Raw genomic sequence first — 23,856 nt, 5'->3', positions numbered from 1 at the left:
GGAAAAGCAACCTCCCATTACCATCAGATACACCAAAAATACTACTCTCTGATGGAGAAGATGGCAGCAGTTTGCGATAGCAATTTTTTCTGTGTGGAGAAAGCCAAGAGAAATCAGCCAGCAGCCTGCAGCAGCAGGCAGATGTTTAAAAGCTGTGGGGTGAGCTTTCCTGTGGCACTGGCAGCCTAGGCTGAAACAGGTACAGTGAAACCTACATTGACGAGCTGGACGTTATCAGGTGGTGGGTTGGGGTGGTGCGGCCCATTGGCCATGTTCATCACGTTGTTCCTTTCCGAGCGCAGGCTCTGACGAAGGCGATCATGCAACTTTTTCCTCTGTTTCCTGTGCATGAAACGCAGAAACAATTTTAATACACAAAAGGAGAGCAGCTGCACCTCTCAGCATATTGATGTTGGTGATAATAATGTAACATCACTTTTTTTGCCAGAATTTTCTCCACTGCTGCTAGAGCTCAGAGTAACTCTGAAAACCACAGGCCTAATTGCAGCTGGAGCTGTGGGGACTTGCACAGGTGGAAAGATATTTGGGATCCCTTCCAGGAGTCAGCAGGACAAAGGGGGACAGGAATAAGTGAGAGGAAAAGGGAAGCCATTTCTAAGCAGTGCTCTGTCTTAGGAGGAGGACTTTTCTGCACTCAGAAGGGAGGGGGGAGAGATTTTAACCCAGGCAACACTTTGACACCCTCACAAGGGCCAAGGCAGAGCTTCTGAGAGCCCATCAAGTTATACCTCTCCGTTCACCACAGAGAGCTGAGGTGTCTGTGCCTCAGGGCTTGCTTGCAGACACTGGAACATGGTCTTTGTGATGTGGCAGTTACACATATTTTTGGAGGGATTCATCCCCTACCTCAACAGCGTACTTCAAATACATAAATGTGTTATAGAAGAGACAGACTAAGCCTCAGAAATCCAAAGTGAGAGTAAATGGCATAGGCCTGAGCCTACACACCTCCTGGCAGCTCTGGAAGGTTTTGTTTCAGCAACACCAGATTTGCTCTGAAGCCTAATGATTACCAGGTGGATGCCATGGGTGCTAATGCATTTAGTAGAACTATCCATGTACTAATGACGTGATCTCTGACTGACTTTGATGCTTCTACTGTCTCCTGTCCTTAGCTGCTGTTTCCCCACTTGCTAACAACGTGTAAGTCCTACAAGGCGTGCCTGAGGGAGCTGGGCTTGTTCAGCCCGAAGAAAAGGAGGCTCCTTCCTGAAGAAAAGGAGGGTTACCTTCTCACTCTCTACAACTGCCTGAAAGGAGGTTGTATCCAGGTGAGGGAGGCCTCTTCTCCCAAGACAGTAGCAACAGGACAAGAGGAAATGGCCTCCTGGGCCAGGAGAAGTTCAGGTTGGACATCAGGAGGAATTTCTTCATGTAAAGCGTTATTAAGCATTGGAACGGACTGCTCAGTGGGGTTGTGGAGTCGCCCACCCTGGGGTGTTCAAGAAATAACTGGTCACTTAGTGCCATGGTCCAGCTGATAAGGTGGTGGCCATTCAAAGGTTGGACACAATCTCAGAGGTTTTTTCCAACCTAAATGTTTCTGTGGTTCTGTAATCCTTCCAGCTCTCCTCAGAAGAACTTTTTAGAACCATTACAAGCTGTCAGCAGCAAAACTTACAGCACAGTAAAACCTGGCTATGCAGAACACACTAACTAAAACACCAAAATAAATAACCAGAGAAAGGGCTATTCAATTTCAGACTTAATTTATGAATATTAGCCATTTTTCTCTCATTACATTGGAGAACTTCCACCACACTCTCACAGAATCCAGGGCAGTGAAGGGAGGATGCAGGCTTCAACACACTCTGGAATGCATATGACTTTGGCTGTGGCAAAAACTAAAATACTAAGCTGTATGCAGATAGTGATGGCAGGGTAGGACAGCATAAGAGATAACTATTTTCAACCCTGTTTTGAACTCAAGGGGACTATTTTAAGCTTTACAGAAAAGGAGGAGTGAGGAAGTGCAATAAATATGTTGAAGCTTGATAGTCATGAAGCCTAAAGACAATGAAAACATGATTTGACATACAGCATTCCACATATTTTCTCTGTGTGTATGTGCCTGGATAGTGGAAAATGCTTAATTTATATCACATCACATGAATGGCATATGCAGATACATCTGTCTTGGAAATGCTCCTGTCTCAGAAGGATACACTCTGTGGTTCATGTGGACTTTATGCTTTGAGGATAACCAGGCATCATCTTAGGACATGTAAGCAGTTAAGGTGTACAGAGATATTTGAGCAGTGCCAGGAGATATCTGAGCTACCCAAACACCTCCTGGGCTGAGAAGCAGGATTCAAGCAAGGTTTTAACTTGATTTAAAGCTCCCCTTCTTGAGGCTCTGGAGACTGAGAACAATCTGAATTCCTGAACATGGTAGAGAAAGCGAGTTCTAGAAGGAGTCTGAGTTTGTCATCTACAGGACTGAAATCCTGGCACATGTAATCTGGGAATCTGTCCCTAGAAATCTGTGTTATTCCACCTTCAGTGACCAGTGTATTTGAATTTGCATGCTTTTATCTGTGCTGGTGGTCCTGTAGTAAAAGGACACTAACTAAAAAAAGAAATGACTCTACAAAACTGAGATGAGAGAATAACGGGCAAGCTAGTGTGTACTTAAGAAGCTTTTATATTCAAGGTGAATGATGTGCAAATAAAGTACCTCTGAATTAAGATTCAGTGTCTGAAGCTAATGCCTTGGCAATTTAGTAGCAGTATTTCTTGCAAGGAGACCAACAAAATCTAAGCTATTAAGATTATTACATTGGTTGTTCTCCTAACACCATTCCAAGATTTATCCTGGTTTCTGAGTTTTCCCCTATTTAGGGAAAAGAGCATACGCAAATCACCTCACAGATACCAGTCTGGCACCACTGCTGCATTTGGAGGGCCATGTCCTGGCATGGGACACTCATCAACTGTTTTTGAAAACAGCTAACTTTTGGTTCACAGTGATTGCTGATGTCTGGGACAAAAAAAGCATCCAGACCCCTGACGGATTCTTTGGGCTCTTTATACAGAAAATCTTACTTCAGGATCTCAACTAAATGTTTGTTGAAATACATGGGGATGTGATTTCTAAATAGCAGTAACTGATCCGATTTTTTATTACTGTTTCAGCTGCTCCCCACTGACCACTGGCACAAGGTTATGGGTAGGAGCAGCTGTGTGTATGTGTCTGGACTCTTGCTGAGAGGAACAAATGATCTCTCTCCTCCCCCACTTTCAACACATCCATTATTGGTGGGGCTTAAAACAAAAACCAACTGCCAATCAGGCCTTGAAACAGTAAATCAGGTTTATGTAAATGTAGAATATTTATGATAAAGTCTTTCTGTGTTTTGGTGGGGAGATTTATAAAGGCAGCCAGTAGTTTTGGCAGCAGAAATTCTGCTGATGTTCTGTGTAATTTATAGTCCAGACTGCCTCATGCATGTTTGAGAGTCACCCCCTGTAATTTAGAGACTCACAGAACACATTTAAATGCCTACTTTTGCATTGAGAGCGCTTTTGTGTTCATTTTTTGGCCTTTGGTGTATAGTAACTTCTACCATCATTAATTGTGTCTCAAGTACAAACAAATTAGGCTTATACATAAAATTCACTGCTGGAAAGCAACGTGATTCCAGGGTTGGAGTTTGTTGCTTTTCAACAGGGGAAACCAGCTGAAATGGGTGATAGAAAAGAAAGCAAACAAAAAAAGACAAAAAATTTCAAAGTACATTTGAAGACTGAGAATCTTTCAGATACCTCTCTTAATTTTGCAGTGCTGATGGACATGGAGACTCACATTCATCTGGCTTGGACCAGAGCACCCTGGTCACATGTTTGTCTCTTAAGCTCACCTCTAGAGAAACCCAGATACAACCTTTTGCCCAGAGAAGCTACAGTCAACTGAGAAGGCCCTGACCAACAACCACAGATATAGAATAGAAGAGAAAAGTTTACTTGGTTTTGCAGTAGGCCACCACACACATGATGCCAACTACTAGAAGAGCAATGCAAATGCCAGTTATGGTCAGCACCCGTTTCTGGTACAGTTCCTCAGCTTCTAGAAAGGGACAAAAACAGAGAAAGTCACAACATGGAGGGTGGCTAGGCAAGGAACACACAGTCAACAGCTGTCATGCTACAAACCACTGCATAGATTCACACAGCCACACCGAGACATAGCCACCACACTTCAGGCAGACTCATTATTGACTGCAAGAACAGGACTATACCACAAACTATTAACACAATACTGGGGATGAGAACAATTACAGAATTACAGTCAAAGTCACTTTTTTTTTTTTTAAGCCAACAAGAATAATATCTAAGAAACAACTTCTTAGTTGACAAACACAGCATTTGCTGGAAATAAAAATGAAGTGTGGTAAGGTAATAACAAGAATTTGCAAATGCTTTGGAAGTTTTGCAAAGACAGCTGGAATGAAAGCCATTTTTACAGGTCTTATGAGAAATTTATTTTCTTATTATCTTTTTTGGATTGTTTTCACGTGCAATATCCCTCTGGTCCCACATCAATTTATATCTCAGCTGTCTTTACAGGAGAAATTTTAAAATGCTCTTGTACATTTGAGACATGAGCTTGGCTTGTAATTATATCACCAATGGAAATGAAGACAGCTTTTGAGCTCTGGTCATAAAATTCAGACCCTTTCTCCAGTGCTCCTCCTAAAACACAACGATATCCACAACCAGCAGTGCCTTGTGTGAGAGAAATGCAGAGTTTCAACTTGTTTGTGATCAACAAAGGAACTCTATCTAGGGTGGCAGCTTGCTCAGTGATGACAACTTGCTACCAATCTCATTCATCGGAGATATTTCGCTTTTATAAAGGTGTTAGTAGCACTGCTAATGTTTGGGCTGGAGCTACTGATGCTTTCCAGCCTTGCTCATGCTTGGCAGAGAGCAGTGCTGAGTGCTCTGCTGGGGAAATTTTACGCAAGGAGTTCTGAAACACAGGCGTGTTCTGTGTTGACACTATACAGATGAGGATTTGTGTTCCTGCTATTAGGACAAAAATGGATGTCTACCTTTACTCAAGTCTTATTTTTGATTAGGCAGTTTAGGCAGAGAGAACAATAGTGATCTGCCATATTGACCACAGTCAGAATACAAGCAGGTGATTAAAAATAAATGAATGAATTAGAACTGCACAGCTTTGCACTACCTTTGGGATAAATGTCAGCATTATTCCTGGTGGAAGGGACTTACATCTGGCTGGTACAGAGGTGCACAGTGATCTCTCACACGTGCCATGTATCTTTCACGTGTCCAAATGATGTGCTGTCATAAATGACACAGCAGTTAAGGGGAAAATACTCCTTACTGAACAGGGAGTAGACGTCCCTTCTTCATGTTTCCTGAGCTTGTCTAGTTTTATTTTAAAGTTTCTGGGGTTAAGTGGCAAATACTCCATGCAACAAACCAAAAAGCAAAAATAGATCTTAATTTCTCTGATACAATGCACCACAGCATGGAACAACTTTGTCTTACAAGCCAAACCCACTGTAAATCAAACACCAGCAAACAGGTCATGAGCACTGTCAGACAAAATTAATAGTACTAATTATTAACAAAGATGGGGGAAGAGGAAAGAAGAAGTGAGTGTGGTAAAACTAGGATGCTGCAAAAATTTATTAAAGAAAAATAAATATCACTCCAAGAACAGAAAGTCAAAGAAGAGAAGGAAGAAATGGCTGAAACTCCAACCAAACCAAACTATGACAAAGAAAAAGAGGAAGGTGAAATATAAGGAAAGACAGGAAAAAAGGGTACAGAAGTCAACTACAGGCCTGGCACAGCATGCTTGGAACTGGAAAAAACCAGAGAGAAGAAATGCTTGGGGACAAAAAAAAGGTTGAAGCAGAGTGTGAAGGGATTTCTCATACAGCATAACTCCTCACCTAGGCTAGTTAGTGGCACTGGATCCCCTTCCCTTTTTTGCCCCTTCTGAAAGCGCTTATTAGTTAGCCATGGAAATGGTGTATTACAAGGATGTCACAGGAAACAGGAGAATTGTGCTAAGCAATTTAGGGGCTAATCTGAAATGCTTTGAATTATTATTATTATTTTATTGTCATGCTGTCAGCTGTTAGCTTATGAAAGCAAAATGAATAATGACGTATCAAGCTCTTTTTTTTTTTTTGAGCACAAGGCAGAGGAAGTAGAAGATTAACAGTGGACACTCTGCTCAGTTTTTGTACTGATGGAAAAATTGCACTGACTCTGGGAAGTTTGGCGCAGGCTGAGGCAGTTGCAAATGAGCTGGGCAGCTGGCTGGTGATGGTCTGACTGAGTTTGCCTGTGGGCTGAGGCTGGTTTCATATGTGTGGGACTTTCTGGGTGCTCACTCACTGCAGGGGATGGGGGACGATGAGAGGGAGCAGGGCTGTGGGTGCAGCCCTGAGCAATGCTCCCAGCACCAGCAATACTGCTGGACTATAGGTCTTGATGGGCATGGGAAACTAAATCCCTGGATCTGCTTTCATAGCCTTAGTTCCCTCCTGTGCCCTTTGAAACAAGGCCCGAAGGAAAATGCAGCTTGACATGGTGTGCATGAATGGTGGTGCTGCCATGCCCTCCCTCAAACTCCAGGAGCAAGGTCTGCCCAGGAAAGCACTTGGGCATGTCATGCCCAGCAAACCAGCAAGCTCTCATGTAAACAAGGCTGTGCTCCGAGCTGGCAGGGGACAGCCAAGGCCAAATGAGGGATGCCCAGATGTTTTGCGGGGCCAGTGAGGGTGACAGGGGATGCTGGCAGCTGGGACGTGACTGGGATAGCCTGGTCAAGACTTTGCAGATGGCTTGGTGCCTCAAAGACAAGCCTTGGACTCTGTTTAAGGGCAAGAAGAGTTTTGTGAAGAACTCCTGTGGGGCACTTGGGTTACACTACATCTTGCCCCAAAACTGCCTTCTGTCTCTGACCAGTGTTTACATTTATGGAGTCAATTAATGACACCCAGCTAAATTACGTATGCTGATTAAACTACCTTGAAAAAAATTTATAGCAGCCTTGCAGGAAAGTCTGTAAAGAATTTTATGTGCAGTGAGAATTTAGGAAAGATTTTACCCTGTTAAGTATTAAAAAGAATTTCAATAATTTTTTTACCCTACAGAATGCTAGGAAAATCAAATCATAATAATACTTAAGTCAAGGTATTACATAAGCAGCCTTTCAAATATTCATATTATGCAATTAATTTCACATCACTCTAATTTATACATAACTGATGATATATGAAGTCTTGAAGTTGCTCTGTTTTAAAGTTTTTCTTCTTACATATCTCTGGGGATTTTTAAAAGAATTTAATTCCAAGAGGTTGTTCTGCTAATGTAATTCCATATATAAAGCATAACATGCATGCTAGTTTTTAAAAGGATTTTAATTTAACTCCTCATATGTTAATGTAGCTGTACGTCTTCCACTCTTCCACTATAATCTAATACATGTGAGTGGGAATTACTGCTAACTTATGATAATAATAAAAACAAAAAGAAGCTGGGTTGTGAGTGATTTTTAAAATTTGGCCTTTTAATGGGTTTTCCACAGTTCATAGCTTAAGCTAATGACATTTTGTGGGGGCATTTTTAATAAGAACATGAATGAAAACTGCCTCACCATCTGGTTTTTTTATATTTTTATTTATCAATAATTATAGGAGATTCCAAACTAAAAATGATCTGAATTTCAAGTTAGCCTATTCATGTAATGCATTATTTGTACCTCTGAATACAAATAGCTAGTTATAAGTACAGTCTATTCATGAATAAGACTTAAAAGATCTATTTCTATTATATTTAAAGCTGAAGTGTGAAAACAGTACCCATTGCCAATGTTCTTGTTGAGCTTACTTTTAGAAATATTCAATTTATTTGCTGACTTGAGGATCTGGAGTCTAGCTGTAAACTTCTACTTAAATTCCTAAATAACTTTCAGTCCACTTTGAATTTACAGACCTGGAAAGGAACGTATATATTCATATCATTTACAGATATGTATAGGCAATTGGTTTACACATGATGTGTAACCACCAAGATGTGGGTTTAGACATGAAACTTGACTTGAAAATCAGAGCTCAACACTGCAAATTTGCATGATTTTAAGTGGCCATAACAGTTTCTGCCTTTTAATATACTAGTTAGACATTTTGCTTAACACTTAGAGTATTTCCAAAACCTGGCAACCCAAGAAAAACTCACCAAAAGCAGAGGTCAAAACTAGTCACAACTATACAGCAGAAAAAGGAATGTACACAATGTTATGATCACTCCAGTAATTCCTAGAAACTCCTTAAGTCTATTAATATCCTATCCATATTTTGATGACCATTTTAGTGAACTAATCTCCACTAACACTTCGACAAGGGTTGTTGTTATAGCTGTATGATCCCTTTTAAAGCATGAAGAAATTGGTTAGGAATTGAAAGGGGGAAGTGGAGAAAAAAAAATTAAAAGGAGTTTATCTCTCAGGGTCTAGAATCTGCAGGCTAAAAGGAATGATTGTTCCATACCCATAAATTCAATCCCAAGATGCTCTGCCAATGCAGAAAGTTGTCAAAAAAAGAAAGAAAAAGGAAAAAGTTTCAGAAAAGAGCAATACACTGTATTTAAAAATAAATTACATATGAGAATTACAGCTATTCTGTGTCTGCACATGAAACAGGACAAAGGGCACATGGTTATGTGGGCAGTGCTCAAGTGCACCTTTCTTAGCTATGTGACCAGACCTTCTGCAAGGCTTATACACAAAAATATGTATACATGGAGCATCTGAGCAGCCACAGTCTAGGGAACGCAACAGGAACCATTAACCCTTAAAGATCTTACTGAGATAAACAGGGCTGTGGACTGAGCATGCCATGTACAACGGCTGACTGTTTTGGGAACATGACAGCAAAGGGATGCTCTATGAAGGGCAGCATACCCCTGTAAATGGGTTGTGCATTGCTCTCTCTTCTGACCCTGCTTCTGTCCCCGCAATGTGTACCCTTGCTCTTGAAGGCTGTGACCCAGAGGGGCTGGCACTGATTACTCAGTAGTGGGAGTCTTCTGCTTTGCAAATGGACTGCAGCAGGCCTCCATCTTCTGGAAAATGAGGAGCCAACCCCCTTTCCCTGTCTTTGGACTGTGCCGTGTTGGCAGAACAACTTGTTGACCAACTGTATGGACCTTGGGGTGCAGGGGTCCTGATCCCTTACAGTAATCACTGCCTAAATCAGCACACCCAGGCCCCAGCACCTGTGGGTCAAGAGGAACACAGGTTTCCCCCCAGCAGGTACCCTAGGAGACCCTCCCCATGGGGTCAATACCACAGCCATAGTAGCTCTTGCCTTTTTTTGTTCTTGTATGCTGTGAAATTTACATCCAATGATAATTTTCACAGCAAATGGATTTTTTAATGTAGTTTGCACACATGGGGAATGTCAATTCTTTGTTGTCAATCAGTAACATTTTAAGGGTTAAGTACGTTGGAATCCATCCAGGTCTCTTCCGAAAGGGCCAGTATCACATGCCTACCTGACCTCTGCTAATGATATACATTAGTTGCATAGAAAGCTTGATTAAATCTTCAGTAAAATGAATGACATGCCCATGCACATATATTGCTGTAATTATGCTTGCTTATAGCTAAGACACCTAGTTTGAAGGTAATTTAATTTTAGGGAAGTCATTCATATCATGCAGTTTCTATTTCATATAATTCAATAGGGAGTTGGTATTTAAAATCAGAATATATTCTGTCTGGGAGGCCTAACAAGAAAACATGCTGAAGAAACATGCATTGCTTATTCAAATCTAGATGTTATGTAGCTCTGACTTATCTACAGTATTCCTAGTTACATTCCTTAGATCTGAAAAGCAGAACATCCCAACACTTCTCATTTTATAAACAGGTGATTATTTTTGATATTTTCCTACTTAGCCTGATATTTTTTCACGCTTTTTACATGCAATGTGGCTTCTATTGAATATTTGTCTCTAGGTGCTCTAAGAATAAATACAAATAATTATTTTTTAACAACTCTGTTTTCATTCTGGTTGTGACTGGGGGGTGATATGGCAGTCTTGTAGGAAAAATGCTTAGGAAGCAATTTTTTTTCACCAAAGTAATTTAAAACTACAACTTGTTGGATATATTGTAGCCTGCTGAGATGCAGGGTCTACGGAACAAGAGGATGGTGCTGGGAAATGTGGAACAGAATCCTTCAGCACTACGTGCTCTGTTTATGAGTGGTGTGCCACAGCTGCTGTTGAGGGGGCTGCTGGATTCAGGTGGGTGGGTAGCCAAGGGACATGGTGCTGCCCAGGGAGGGGTGAGCACTACCTCAGGTGTTTGTAGAGAACTTGCACCTGGCAAAGAAAGGACCCATCTGGATCAACTGCAACAGCAGAGAGGTCCAGGAAGACCCATTGCAACTCTAAAGCACCTAAGTGTCATGTTTCTTTCTGTGGGTAATGAAAAATGTTAAAAAATATAAGTTCTTCTTCATGCAATTTCAATTAAAAACAAACTCAAATCTCCTAAACTACCAAAGAGCAGAACCCCTGTCTGTCAACAATTTCTATTTAAGAGACTGGGATACAGTCTCTTTGTGACATTTAGATTCCCCTTTGGATCCAAAATCTGGTTCATTTCAAGAGTACTCAGGTTGCAAAATTGGTTTTGAACTTAATGTTTTAAGTCCTATGGCTCCTGTAAAAGTGACAATTGGTTCAAACCTCAGGAGCATGGAAAATCTGTCCTTTCATAATTGAAGTATCCTATCAGAGCAATTTTAGCACTTTGTGAACATTAACTGAGCAGTTTATAGTGAAAACCTGTCTTTTTAAATTATGAGCAAAAGATGAACAATGGAATTTTTCAAATCTGCTTGTTCATTTAGGAGTCTTAGTCTCAGCACACAGAGTGTACAACTTAGGGTGCTGAAAGGCTTTAGGAAATGAAAATTTCAGGTGAGATTGTCTATTACCCTCATGCAGATGTGACTACTTCTGCATGAGGGTAATAGAGAAATATGTAGAAAATGAGAAATACTGAAGTAGTAGAATAGCTAAAGGCAGACTTTTGAAGACCTCTAGTTTATATGAAAAGGCTGAAAAATCAGGCCATCACACAGTAACTGCAGTTTTGATCATCCTTCTAGAACATCAGAGCTTTTCTCTTGCCCCCTTGAATGCCTCAGCCAGCTTCACTGTGACAATATGAGGCAAGGGCCACTATAATCTAAACAGAAAATTCCTTCCACCCCTCTTGGTACTGTCCCTCTTGCTCATCAGGGATGGCAGGGCTGAAATGGACACTGTTTAAACTGGTGCCTCATGCTGAAGGATGGCATGGACCATGTTCAGGTGATGCCCAAGAAGGGCCACAGCCTGCCCCCAGCAGGTTCTAAATTCACAATTCATATATAATTGTTAACTAGTGAAGTAAGCAAGTACATAGCCCCTTTGAGTGAGGTCCTTGGTCCATCTGGGGCATTTGAGAGGACAAGGGGTTCACCTGTGATTAAACTCTAGAGATGTTCCCTCAACCTTCTATTAATTCATGGTTTTATCACTGTTTCTTATCCCAGGGACCATTCTGCACATTGCTGCTGTAAGAGTTCTCTTGCCTAACTACATGAAAATTACCCAAAACTTTTAATGTTAACTCATTACTTTTGCTGTCCTCCATTTGCCTTGATTCCTTGACTTCAAGGGGGAAAATGTGTGAATATTCATACAGAAAATGCATGGAATTGATGTATTTTTGCCACAATTTGTGGACTGCCTTCTGCTGTCTTACGGACCAGTGGTGGATTACAAGTCTCAAAGTCAAAGCAGTCACAGAAAAAGCCCAGGGCAGCACTAATAGCAGCTGTGACTGCTATGCTCAAGGAAAGGACACTACAGGGTCTGCGAGCCAGGCTTGTGAGATGAGTCAAGTTAGCCTTGCACTCTGTTGGGACAGGGCATTTCCAGAATGCCCAGTGGTGCCTTGTTCTCATCTGGCAAAAGGTCCTCAGCCCAGTAGCTTCAGGGCTCTCAAATACCAACTCCAGGGGAGATTTCAGAAGAAAAATTTTCTTTAACAGCCAAATTAAGACAGTAACAGCTCATCGGTAGGTACACATGGCTTGGAACCCCACTGACTCTTTCTTTCCAAATGAAGAAAGACCCTTCTAAAAGCAAGTGAAATTAGATAGCTGTATGGTTCACACACACACTTTTGTTTCCTACTACCACTTACGCTGTTTAGCATCTCAGTTTGCTCTGTACTTTGCAAAAGCTGCATCCACAGAACTAACTTAATCATCCACAAAATTGGGTGCAAAATATGAGCTTGGCTTAAAGTCCCAGATGGAACATTTGCCTTTAGAGAACTCTCCAAGTTCTCTGTTAAATAACTTGGTCTGGTCTGCCTTGGGCATGATAATAAAAAGTCATATAAATGCTTCTTCATTGATTTTTTTTTAGTTAAGTATAAATGTGCCCTCAGTGGACCCTTTCCAAAAGTGTCATTCCAAGATCTTAAGCAGTATAAGAAATCAGATGTTGCAGTGCAGATGCAGGGCAGGCAGAAGTGCCAGACTCTCATAGCCATTGGCTGGGGCTCTCAGGGTGGCCTAAGGTAGGCAGGGGTGTGCTCTCTGTCTCTGCATTTCAAGGAGAGGAAGTGCTGACCAACTTAAGTAGTAATAACTATGTGTAATTCTTGCAGCAAGGCAAGAACATCTGTGCCTTTTCCATGGCATCAACTTCAGAAAATCTCAACCGGGTGTTTCTAAAAATCCCAACCAGGGTTCGGAAACTGAAAAAGAAAGGAAGGAAAACCTGCCTAAAAATTTTTTTTCTCCTAGGTTGGAAAATGAATTTATAATCAACATACAATTCTTCTTTAGTTTTCAGAAAAAATTCAGCAGCAAACAATGGATCTCATATTTTTACACCACCTCCTTTTAAATTATTATTCTAAGATCAGAAAATCTGAACTGTACTTTCCACCACAATCCACAGAAAAGGCCACTTAAATCTAACATTTGATAAACAAATACCGTAACAGCATTAAAATTTTTAGAGCCATCATTACCAGAGGCATTTAAATATAACTCACACTAATAAAGCTTCTAAAGCAGGGCTTAAAATGCACACTTGAGTGCTGGAAGGTCTGTTCCCCAGTCAGCACTCTTGGGATTTATGTGGGTAGCTTCTATGACAGAAAGTATGAATTATGTATGGATGCTTTTCATCCATCAGTATAAGAGAAAACCTGTGCACCTCTTCAGGCTCCAAAATGTCCAGCACATACTTACAGCTTTTTGTCCTATATACCAATGGAAATTAAACTAAGCTGGCTTATAGTCTTTCTGTGCTGGCAAGTAATCCATCAAAAAACCAGTTTCTATAATACTGCTTTTAGATCACATATTCTGATGCCAGGAACAATCAAATGTAAGTAGTACACATGCATTTAAATGTAAGACCTAAGCAATTTTCTTCTACGTTACCTTTGACTTTGCTATAGCCAATGAGAGAAAATAAATATATAGTGTACCTTCTGCTACATCCTTGTCAAACAATAATAATTAGCCCATTTCTCCATGGGAAATCTTATGGGATGTGACTACAGTGCTGATTCTAGCAGTCTGTGTATGTGCGTGTCTGACACTTTCATTTGGCCGATTAATCTTTGATCTCTTGCACCTCTTACTCACAATATACCCAAAACATGTTAGACCTCGTTCTTTAAGTAATGTCTTCATCTTTTCTTTTTCTTTTTTTTTTCTGTGCTCTCTCCACTGAAGCTTGGACAAGGAGGAGGAAGAAAATTTTGATCCTATTTGGCAAGTACTCACTAGAAACAATGTAAGCACTTCAATTACCTTTAACCTTTAGTTCCAAATGTCATATATAAGTAGAGGACTAGCTACCCATCCTTTGGTTGAGGGAGTGCTGGCCTGTATCGTGACTCTTAAGCTTTTTGTGGCAAATAAAAGGGGAGACTTTCAAAATCTCATTTTTGTACTTTTTCTGCTTGATGTCAGCAGGGAGTCCATATCACACAGTCAGAATTAATTTCACAGCATTCCTAAGCCTTGCATTTCCCCCTACCCTCAATGCCAAACAATCTCAGGATTGCTTTCTGTTATAATTTGCAATTGCTTTTTGTTATAATTCTCATGCAACAGGCAGAGACAATCAATATTAGGCCTTAGGCAACAAATCTAGTTACAGATTAAAAAAAAAATTGGAGGAAAGATGCAGCGACAAGAAAGCAGCACCGACTGAGCATGCTTCTACTGTGGCACAGACAGAAAAGTAGTGGACGTACTGTAGAAGCTGGCCATTACGTAGTTTTGGCAGCGATCACCAGTAAATTCATTTGGGCACCTGAGAGGAAAAACAAACAAAAAAAAATGGTAGAGAAAAAAACAGAGAAAAGAGAAGAGGTGAATATATGCTAAGAAAGAAGCTCCTTCAGTGTCAACTGATATGACTTGGTGAGTTCACTTTCAGAAACTGAATCTCGGTTTAGTGTGTTAAAATAGCTCAGGATGTTGAGAGCAAGTCATTTGCTCTGTGGAAATGTAAAGAAATACCCCCTGCAAAACCAGCCAAAACCAAACCAATCCAGATCAAAATGTGTTTCAAGATCTGAGACAGAAATTCACCATTCCAGAGACCGAGATTGGTTTTAGGATGCTCTTTCCACAAGGCAGCAAGGACACAAGATCTGTACACAGTCATCTCCATGAGTTTGGTCTTTTAGGGTTGCACTTTGCAGCAGTCTCCCAAATAGGAAAACTGCCAGCGTGTGCAAAACAAATGCATCTGTGAATGAATGGAAAGATCAAAAATCACACAAACAAGAAATATTTTGGAGGTCAATAATGCCATGGTGTACAGATTGTACTTCAGAAAATCAGGTCACAAATTAGTGAGTAAAGAGGCCGGTTCCAGCTGAACTGTGAAAACACCAAGTACTATTGATTTTGTTGCTGTAGTTGGGGAAGAAAGCAAAGTTCAGATTATTTTAACATACTTTCTTGGTTTTGGATTTTCATGGGCAGAGTTTCAGTACATCTTGCTCCAGTGAATCCAGGTTGGCACCTAAAGGGCAAAAACGTGATAAGCAATAGTACACCAAAACCACTGCACTAACAGACTTACATCTGCTGGTCTATGGAGTGCGAGTGCATTAAGTGACCTCCTGGTTGGGTGTTAGTGACAAATGATCAGAAGAGAAGCAAGAAAGTATAACCTTTCCAGAAGATAAAACTTTGCAAAATTTACAGCAAAAATCCATCAGAGAAAAAAAAAGTATTTTCCCTTGTCTGTTTTGAAAAAGATAGAAGAATCATGGCTAGCAAAAATGTGTACCAGCTCACTGCTTATTCCATCTCATGAAAGGCCCAGTTTGAGTTCTTTTTTAAAACTTGCAATGCAGTGCATAACAACAATTTACACTGTTGCTTTCATTAGTCACATAAAATCTATGAAAATACCATGATTTTCTTATTTCTGTGGTGGCACGTTGTGTCTTCTGGTAATTTGCTTTGAGGAGGAATAGTTAGTACAGTGATCACCAAAAAGCTGCAAAAATCCAAAAGGTGAGAAGACAAAGTCAGACCCAAAGGGAAGTATATTCAACATAGCTCACAAGAAGGTAAAATAAGTCAGTCCAGACAATAAGTAAAATGAGAGGGCAGAAGTGCTCCCAAGATTTGCAGCCCTGGAGTTATCTGTCCTTCCAGCTTATAAGCTCTTCTGCAAAAAACTTCAGGGCAGCTTTCTCCTTGATCATAGAGAAGGAATTTCTCTTCAATGATTTGCCCTTCTTTTCTGATGCTTCCTACCAATTCTTCCTTCACCTTCATTCTCCATGGCGGGGTAGGGCTCAGGCTCCCAAAATATCACCATAGACAGGCTTCCTGTGCTTCAGACTTAAGTGTGAATGACTGTCCACCATACTAAGGATCTACATATTTCAATCTTTCCTCTTTCTCTTTCTTCTCGCCACTCTTACTCAGCATTAACCTGAAATTACCTGATATCCGCTCCTGTGAAAACATTTCTGTTGTGTTGCCTGTCTTCGTGATGCTTTCCGTGACTTTGCCATCATGCAAGAATCTCCCACTCTTTTTCTCCTGCTGATGACATGGTGCTGGCCTCTTTTTCAAATGTCTTCATAAGTTACTTGCCATGTGCTAAAAAGCCTTATTATTTGCAAATACTTGTTGGTCAGAAGAATCCTCCATTTCTTCTATCCATCTGAGTTCCATGTGTGCTGAAAGCTGTCCCAATATTTTAAATTCTGCTTTTCTACAATTGCCTCTAGCCCTAAAAAGCAGGGATGCTGCCCTTGCACAAGTGAGACTTTCAGAAAATCTCTCTGGCAAAGGATCAGCGTCAGGGATAAACACTAGCATCTTGTTCAAACAAACCATGCAGGAATGATATTTGTGTAATAAAGGTATATTTTGAGAATCTGAAGCTGATTCTTTGAACCTGATTTGCTGCAATGATATATTTGTTTATTAAGGAAGAGAGTTTGGGTTCTTCAGAGCCAAAGTCACCTCTTTTGGCGAGTACCCAGTGTGGAGAGATCCCAGTCTCCACAGACATATTCAGCTGAGAAAAACGCAACAAGGGTAACTCTGTCTTTAGAAGATGTTTTTGCTAGGCATGACAGAAGACTTTGCACATTTGAGAGAAGGTAAAGTGCTTTTGATAGCAAGAATTTTGATCTGTGTTAATGAATCAGCAATAAAAATATTTTTGCACTACTGATCTTGTTAAATGGCTGTCCCTGGAAAGCCGGCATTTGCTTATGCTTGGCTTTCAGTTCACAGGGTCCTTTACATCTTTGTCATCAGGCTAAATGCTACAAATTCCCAAGGAATGTGATTGAAAGCCTCATGTTTTCCTCCTGCCACTGGCTGCTGGTGGTTGCTTGTTTTGTCTGTACTAGTTTTCAGATGTTGGTGCAGCTGTGGAGGTGATGAAAACAACTTGAGCACTGGTATAGACAATGCAGAAATCACTTCCAGACCAAGCAGGGTCAGCCCTGTTGAGATGGTGCCGAAAACAGCTCCAGTGTGTTTATACTGCTCTGAAACCATTGTCAGCAAATGGGCTGCAGCATCTGCCTCGAGAATGAGCTCAGGGTGGGACAGATGAGAGGAAAGCTGAGATGAGCCTGTCCACTTACGAGGATGTGTGAATGCTAAAGGTATTTCATTGCTCAGATGTGCACTGCAGCACAGTTTCCACAGTTTCCAGTTTGAAAGGTTGTTTCCTGTAGACTGTACTTTTACAATCAGCTTGCTATGGTATCCTTTCCCAAACACCTTTTCCTACTCAAAGTTTTCAGATATTATTTCTTGTTATGGCTTTTTTTTTCTGTATCGTTATCCATGTATCATTTTCCTTTAGGACAGTAGCAAAAGTTGAGGTCAAACAACTTAGAGCAAAATGTGTATGTTTGTGCTGTAAGAGCTTTGTAATTTTGTTTCTGCCTTAAAAAAGGCTACTTGAACCATTTATTTATTGTATTAACTGGGTAAAACCAAAATAGCAAACCACATATAACAAAATAATTGCTTTTTTCCTTCTACACACACTAGTTGCAAAGAGCAGCATTTGCACATGTTTAGTGGATGCTTCTCAGAACACTGAACACATATCATCAGACTGTTTTTCATCAGGAGGGAAACGGCTGAATTGTTTGTATTTCCATTTCATTCACTGCCTACAAACAAATGCATTGTGGTAGAGAATTTTTTTTTACCATGGGAAGTACAGTACTTAATAATCCATTTCATGGCCTAAATAAGAACTAGTATTTCTATCCTGTCTCTTGAATGAATACTTCTGGAACTTCTGCTTGTAAACTTGCTGGTTTGAAGAAAATTCTGCCCATTTCTATTCTACAAAGGCCTTTACATGGAGACAGATGTAGAAAATGGCTATATCATTAAATAGTAAATAATCCACTCCTTTGCTGTTAAGAAAAGCAGCAGCACACTTCTGTTAAGACAGTAGCATTTTTTTAATCCAATGAAATTCCATTGTAAATTTCATTTCTTCAGTAATAACAAAACCACTAGAAAAGATGATGTCTGCAAGTCAGAAATCAATTGGTCAGATTATCAAGACCTTCATGGTATGAAGCAGAACACTCCAAAAGTGTAACAGATCTTATATTCACATAGATTTTTTCAAGCAAGAAGGAATTGCTAGGAATTTTGCATTTATTGAAATCTTTTTTCTTCAGTGAACCTGGGGATTCATTTCCAACAGAAGAGAAATGACTTAGGAATCCCAGTCTCATAGGAAGCCAGTAACATCCAGGCTTCTTAAGTCTATGATGTTTTCAAAATGTGACTCATGTTTTTACAAAGCTTCTGAAAATTTTATACACTAGTTTATTTAAATAGTCAAAGCTTCCTATTCCAACTGTCCTATTTTGAGAGTGTTTTACTCCATCTTGGACCTTAATTAAAATACGTGTGGGGAAAATACATGCTACCACAGATGTAGCTGTACATTGCTTTACTACGTCTTCACACATTTCTTGAACATTTCACATGGTTACCTCGTGAAAGCAGGGAATTTTCTTGAAGTTCACACTAGTATCCAGAAGAGCAAGATCTGATCCTGTCCAGATCATCACTATGTATTTAATAAAACTTTATTTTTTAATATGTAGCCAGATTTTAACTGAAGATGAATTTAGGATTTTTTTTAGTAGAATAGGGGATTTAAAAAACCAGAGATTACTTGGAAAATTCCATGGTTGTTTTGAATCTGAGTCATGTTTTTTTGGTTAGGGATAAAACCAATTTAGAATGATATGGCTCATGCTTTAGAAATTTTGTTTTTGCTCTCAACAGATGGACCATATGGAAAAATGTGAACTTGCTACTGAGGCAGAAATATGAAGAGCAAGTACCATATTTCAAGCATTCTGTTTCCACAAGCATGTTCTGGGAGTAGATTTGTTTTCTTAGAACAATGAAGACAATGTGTAGTGGTTAGATACCTATTTTAGATAACTGGTATGTTAGAATAAATAGTGGACATCTTTATTTTTAAAGAAGTAAGAAGAAAACTAATTTTGTATTTGTATTTGTATTTTGTCCCTTCATTTTCATCCACTTTCAAAGACTCACTTTTACTTCTTATGTAGTGGAATTGCATTGTTTTACTACACAACATAAAATTTTTGTTCTGGCAAGTATTAGAGGGCATAGCAAGTGGCCCTGCAAAATAGTGGTGGCCCTGACTGTTCTCAGGGTAAGAATTCTTCTCCACTGCCTTCTTGTAAATGAGATTCATCCTGTCTAAATTAACAGCTCTGATGCTTTTTCCAAATAGGTCTTGGACCACCCAGGCAGAGGCACATCTGCCAAATCTGGGAATCGTCTTTTCCTTGAAACACAGCCCCAGAATTAAAGGTTATTTCTTGTCCACAATAGAGAAAAACAGCCCCCACTTTATTCAAATGTCCCCAAGATATTTTATTAAAAAATTAGCCAGTCTATAACATCATTACAGAACATACACAGATGTCTGAATTAAAATGAAGACGTCTTCATACCAGTGAAGATGGGATACCTCTGAAACTACCAAGACAATATTCATGATTAGCAAGCCTACTCAATGCTCAGCTCTGCCATTCACTGGAGTTTTCTGAGCACTGTTTGGATAGGAAGCTGAAACCCACAGGCTCTTGTACATGCTCTGGAGAGTCATAGCAAACTGCTCATCTTGACTGCTGGCTTACAATGACCATGTAAATTTAACACAAATCTTTCTTTCTCTTTCTCAAAAAGAATCCAACCCACAGCACATATAACTTTTCCATATTCGCTTTAGTTAAAAATGATCCTAAAATTCAATGGAGCATTCATTGCTTTGAGCAGTACAGCAATCCATGAAAATTCAAAGCAAAACAAAGCCCATGATGTGCAGGTAATATCTTTCTACAAAAAAAAAAAAAAAAAAAAAAGAAAAAAAAAAGACAAAAAAAGAAGACGAAACTTACAGGTAAGCCTGCACATTGTGACATTGTGAGGTTTGGTGGGGTTTTGTTGGCTTTTGTTTGTTTGTTTTCCTTTAGAAAAACCTGAATACCAAAAACCCAAAAAACCCAACAAAGACAAGCCGTCAATTTCTTCCTGGCCTAGGGAAAGCATCACAGACCTTCACCTAACTCACCTACCAAAGCTATCTTCAAAATTAGTGTTTTTTAATTTTTTGAATTTTTAGTCCAAGGAGACTGAAAAATTCTGCAGTTTCAGCAGATGACAGTCTTCACCAACCACTATCTCTTTGTCTGAAAACAGTATTATCCTCACAAAAGTGCACCCTTTTCACTCACCACTCTTAGGTACCAAGCATGGTACCAAGGTTTAAAGGTTGAGTTTCCTCTCAAAATAGCGTGAAGAAGTCCCTATGGCTAGCTCATCTTCAGGGGTAAAAGCTACATGACATGCTCCCAGACAGGAGATAAATTCCAGTGCTGCAGCTCTTCATGGATGTTCTCTGATGCAAGGAACTATTGCAGCAGACAAACACGGCACAACCAGGACCTGAGAAAGGTGCACAAGCACCCCACTAGACAAAACTCATATGATTTCATGAATCAAGATCAGCACACAAAATAGTAACCTCCACCATGATCATGACATTCATTGATTTTATGCAATTAAATGCAACAACAGTTGTGAATCTGGTCTCACCAGAAACTGTTCAGTTATACATCAGACAATTAAAAGAACAGTTTCTTCTATACAAAGTGTAATATTCAATGCAGGTTTCCACCCCCTCATTTTTATTCCCTAAATGTAGCATATTTATTTTACAGTGTCTGTTTCATTTTTTTCTAACATAAGGATCAAGTTGTGTTACTTTGTGCCATATAAACACCAATAGAAGATGCTGTGCCATCACCATGTAGAAATATTTCCCAGTTAGCCTCTGCTTTGTTTCATATGCCTCTGTAGAACACAGAGGTTATTCTTGGCATTCTTTCCACATCCACATGGTTAAAAAATGAAGAAATGCAAGTTCAGAAGAAGACATTTTTCAGGTGCTTCTCTAAAGAAAAAAACATTTGTGAGACCCGATGGCTCCAACAAAAGAAACAGATAGGATTTCTTACCTGCACAGGTATCTTGGGGGGTTTGGGAGGTCTTTAACCATGTAACACTCTCCCCCATTCACACAGAAGGCTTTCTGTTTTATGTCACATTTTGTGAGATGACTTGTCCCAGTTGTAGATGTGGAAGTGGCTGCAAAAGATAAGAATGAAAACACAGATCAGAGGCTGTTTTTCTTTCTGACTGGTAAGTGTACTTCTATGTGAGGGAAGAAGTAATGCTAGGGAGGATATGGCAAGCCCTTTGAGCTCTCTATCTGCTGCTACCATAAGCACTAATCACTTGACCCTGTATTTTGCTGATTGCCAGAGAGAGTGGAGTTTAAATACATACTTCAGAGACACACAATCCCATACTCAGCCTGGGAGGAAGTGAGGGTTTTCCTAGCCCTGTCCATGAAGTGGCCTAAAATTTTTGCACCACTCATAGGTGTTTCCTCGAAAATGTGTAATTTATGTGCAGTAATTTTTGTTGCATTAATTGCATTCAAGTGATTTTGGGGTGTGACAGTCATTACCAATTGCTGATACAGTGTCCAGTGATAAGGTCGTGGATGATATTTCCTCCTGGTATTGCCTTGAAGCAGGTATTTTTCAGTGAAGCTTAACCTGAAGCCCTGTGCTTATTCAAGTCCAGCCACTTCCTTCTCCCTGAGGAGAGGGTGAATGGCTGAATTCTGGCTGTCTCTGTTCTTGCTCATAAATGACAGCTGTGACTTTTCTGGATTGACTCTCTAGGAGGAAGAGAGGTTTTGTTCCTTCCTGTGCATATACAATTGCAACCACTGTGTCCACAGGAATCTTTGATCCAGAGGCCAGCCTAGCATCTTCTGCAGTTGGGCTCATCTGCTTGAGATGAGCATGACGTTTTGGGACACCAACGCTGCTAAAAACCATTAGGTGTCTAAATTGCTATTAAATGAAAGGATCACCCTGATCACAGTGTTTTGTAGCTTACTCCGAGCTGGATTTAGGGAATATCTAGAGAAGGCAGGAGCATTGTTTATTTAGCAACCTTTAGGGATGCTGCCAGAGAAGGATAAGCAATCACAGTCTTAGGATTTGCCAATGCAATTTCTGTCAAGGATATGCTCTTCATAAGCTCACAGAAAGCAACTCAACTTATCCCCCCAAGGAGAGGGATAAGCCCCTTTGGTGGTGATGGTCTGTCCACATTGATTGCAGGTGAAGCTTAAACTCTTGACAATATGCCCATACATTTTAAATGCTAAAACTAACTGAAGTGACTACCTGCAAACTGTAAAAAGTGGTGGAGATTCTTGCATGATATTTGTTTATTTCCAGACATACAGAAGTTAGGAATTTTGCTACTGTGATCAAAAAAACTCAATATTTTTGTTTCTGAGAGACAGTTTGTACCCTGAGGTGAAACAATGCTACTGCCTATTGACTGATTTCACTGGAGTTGACTAGAAAGCTGCAAATACCTACAGAAAAGTTGTCTGATATTTGAAACCTTTTCTAACACAAAGGCACCCAAGGGGTATGCTTATAATAGGTGATGTGTGACATTCTACCATTTCCTGTGCACACTGAATCTGAAGAAAACATGGTTTTAGCAGATCAACTACGAACAAATACCACTTATGCATTTCAAACTATAGTATGATACAGTCCCTGTCACATTTCACTTTTATGCATTTCACATTATCTTCCAAGTAAACACATATTTAGCACTCAGTACTTGGGCGAGTGCACTACCTTGCCTTCTTTCTCTTTCTTCCATGCTGCCTTGCTTGTATGGGGTGCTCTCCTCTAACAGGTCAGGAAAAACCCTCCATTGGCCTCCAAAACTGAAGCTCCCTTCTACTTCTCACTTGCATCCACACATTGTTTCACATCTCCACAGATCCTGGTCTTGACTGGGGCCTCTTAGTGTTAATGAAATGCAAACATGGAGTACAGATTCCTCTTAATAACACATTCCTTTTTCCTGGCCCCTCAAAGCATGATTTATATCCTCTCAGACCAGGATAAATTAATGTCTGGTCTAGGGGCAGGAAAAGGGGTCATGTTTTAAGAGTAGTCTGACACTCTTTCAGCTAGCACCAGTTCAAACAGGACTTTGCACCCAATGTTGACAAAAGGCTGGCCTCCAGACTGCCATCCGCTCAGCAATGAAGAGTCCTCTATATCTGATGTCAGAGGCTTGACCACCATCCTTGAGGATCTCCCCTCCCTTAGGATGGGGCGATTTGCCTTGTAGAAGAGACTTTCCTTCTCTGCCAGTTTGAAAGAAGCCTGGATTATTATCAGAAAGGAGATGCCTGACATGACAGGCTGTGTCATACCATGTTGATGTAACAACGGGGGTGAACAAATTCCATCTGCATAGCTAATGCATACTTTGAAGCCTTTGTGAGTCTCAACATGCACACAATATTAAGCTTATCACTGCTGATAAACAGTCCACCCCTTAATAAAGGACACACTTCAAGCTGTGAGTCAAATACCTGAGGATGTCCCTGAGCTCAGAAAGCTAGTGCATTAATTTGAAAGGGGAAAACCAGCAATATTGTCCGCAACATTTTTGAAAAAAAAAGAAACCCCACCATTTTGCTAACCTGCTGGCTAATGTAATGTTTTAAATTGAACATTGAAGGTAGATACCGTAACAAGTGGACTTGTAGCTATCTGTAATTGCT

The 23,856-nt window shown here is 40.2% G+C and overlaps 1 protein-coding gene across 5 annotated transcripts in view; it reads right to left on the bottom strand.

Annotated features, from left to right (window-relative positions):
• Window positions 1–23,856, bottom strand: part of NRG1 (neuregulin 1) — a 101,111-nt gene that overhangs the window by 10,391 nt on the left and 66,864 nt on the right. For 4 of the 5 annotated variants that reach the window (XM_036402772.2, XM_054517823.1, XM_036402769.2 and 1 more), the window contains 5 exons: window positions 21,194–21,323; window positions 14,357–14,415; window positions 8,556–8,579; window positions 3,985–4,087; window positions 216–342 (listed from right to left, as the gene is read on the bottom strand). In XM_036402772.2, coding sequence (XP_036258665.1) covers window positions 216–342; window positions 3,985–4,087; window positions 8,556–8,579; window positions 14,357–14,415; window positions 21,194–21,234 — 354 coding nt within the window. In that variant the 5' untranslated portion in view covers window positions 21,235–21,323. The remainder of the gene's footprint in view (window positions 1–215; window positions 343–3,984; window positions 4,088–8,555; window positions 8,580–14,356; window positions 14,416–21,193; window positions 21,324–23,856) is intronic. The other variant, XM_036402771.2, reaches the window with a different exon arrangement.

The sequence above is a fragment of the Molothrus ater genome, chromosome Z (genome assembly GCF_012460135.2).
Source record: "Molothrus ater isolate BHLD 08-10-18 breed brown headed cowbird chromosome Z, BPBGC_Mater_1.1, whole genome shotgun sequence".
Classification (NCBI taxonomy): domain Eukaryota; kingdom Metazoa; phylum Chordata; class Aves; order Passeriformes; family Icteridae; genus Molothrus; species Molothrus ater.
The sequence above is the reverse complement of the archived record's forward strand: the minus strand, read 5'-3'. Positions and strand labels throughout refer to the sequence as shown.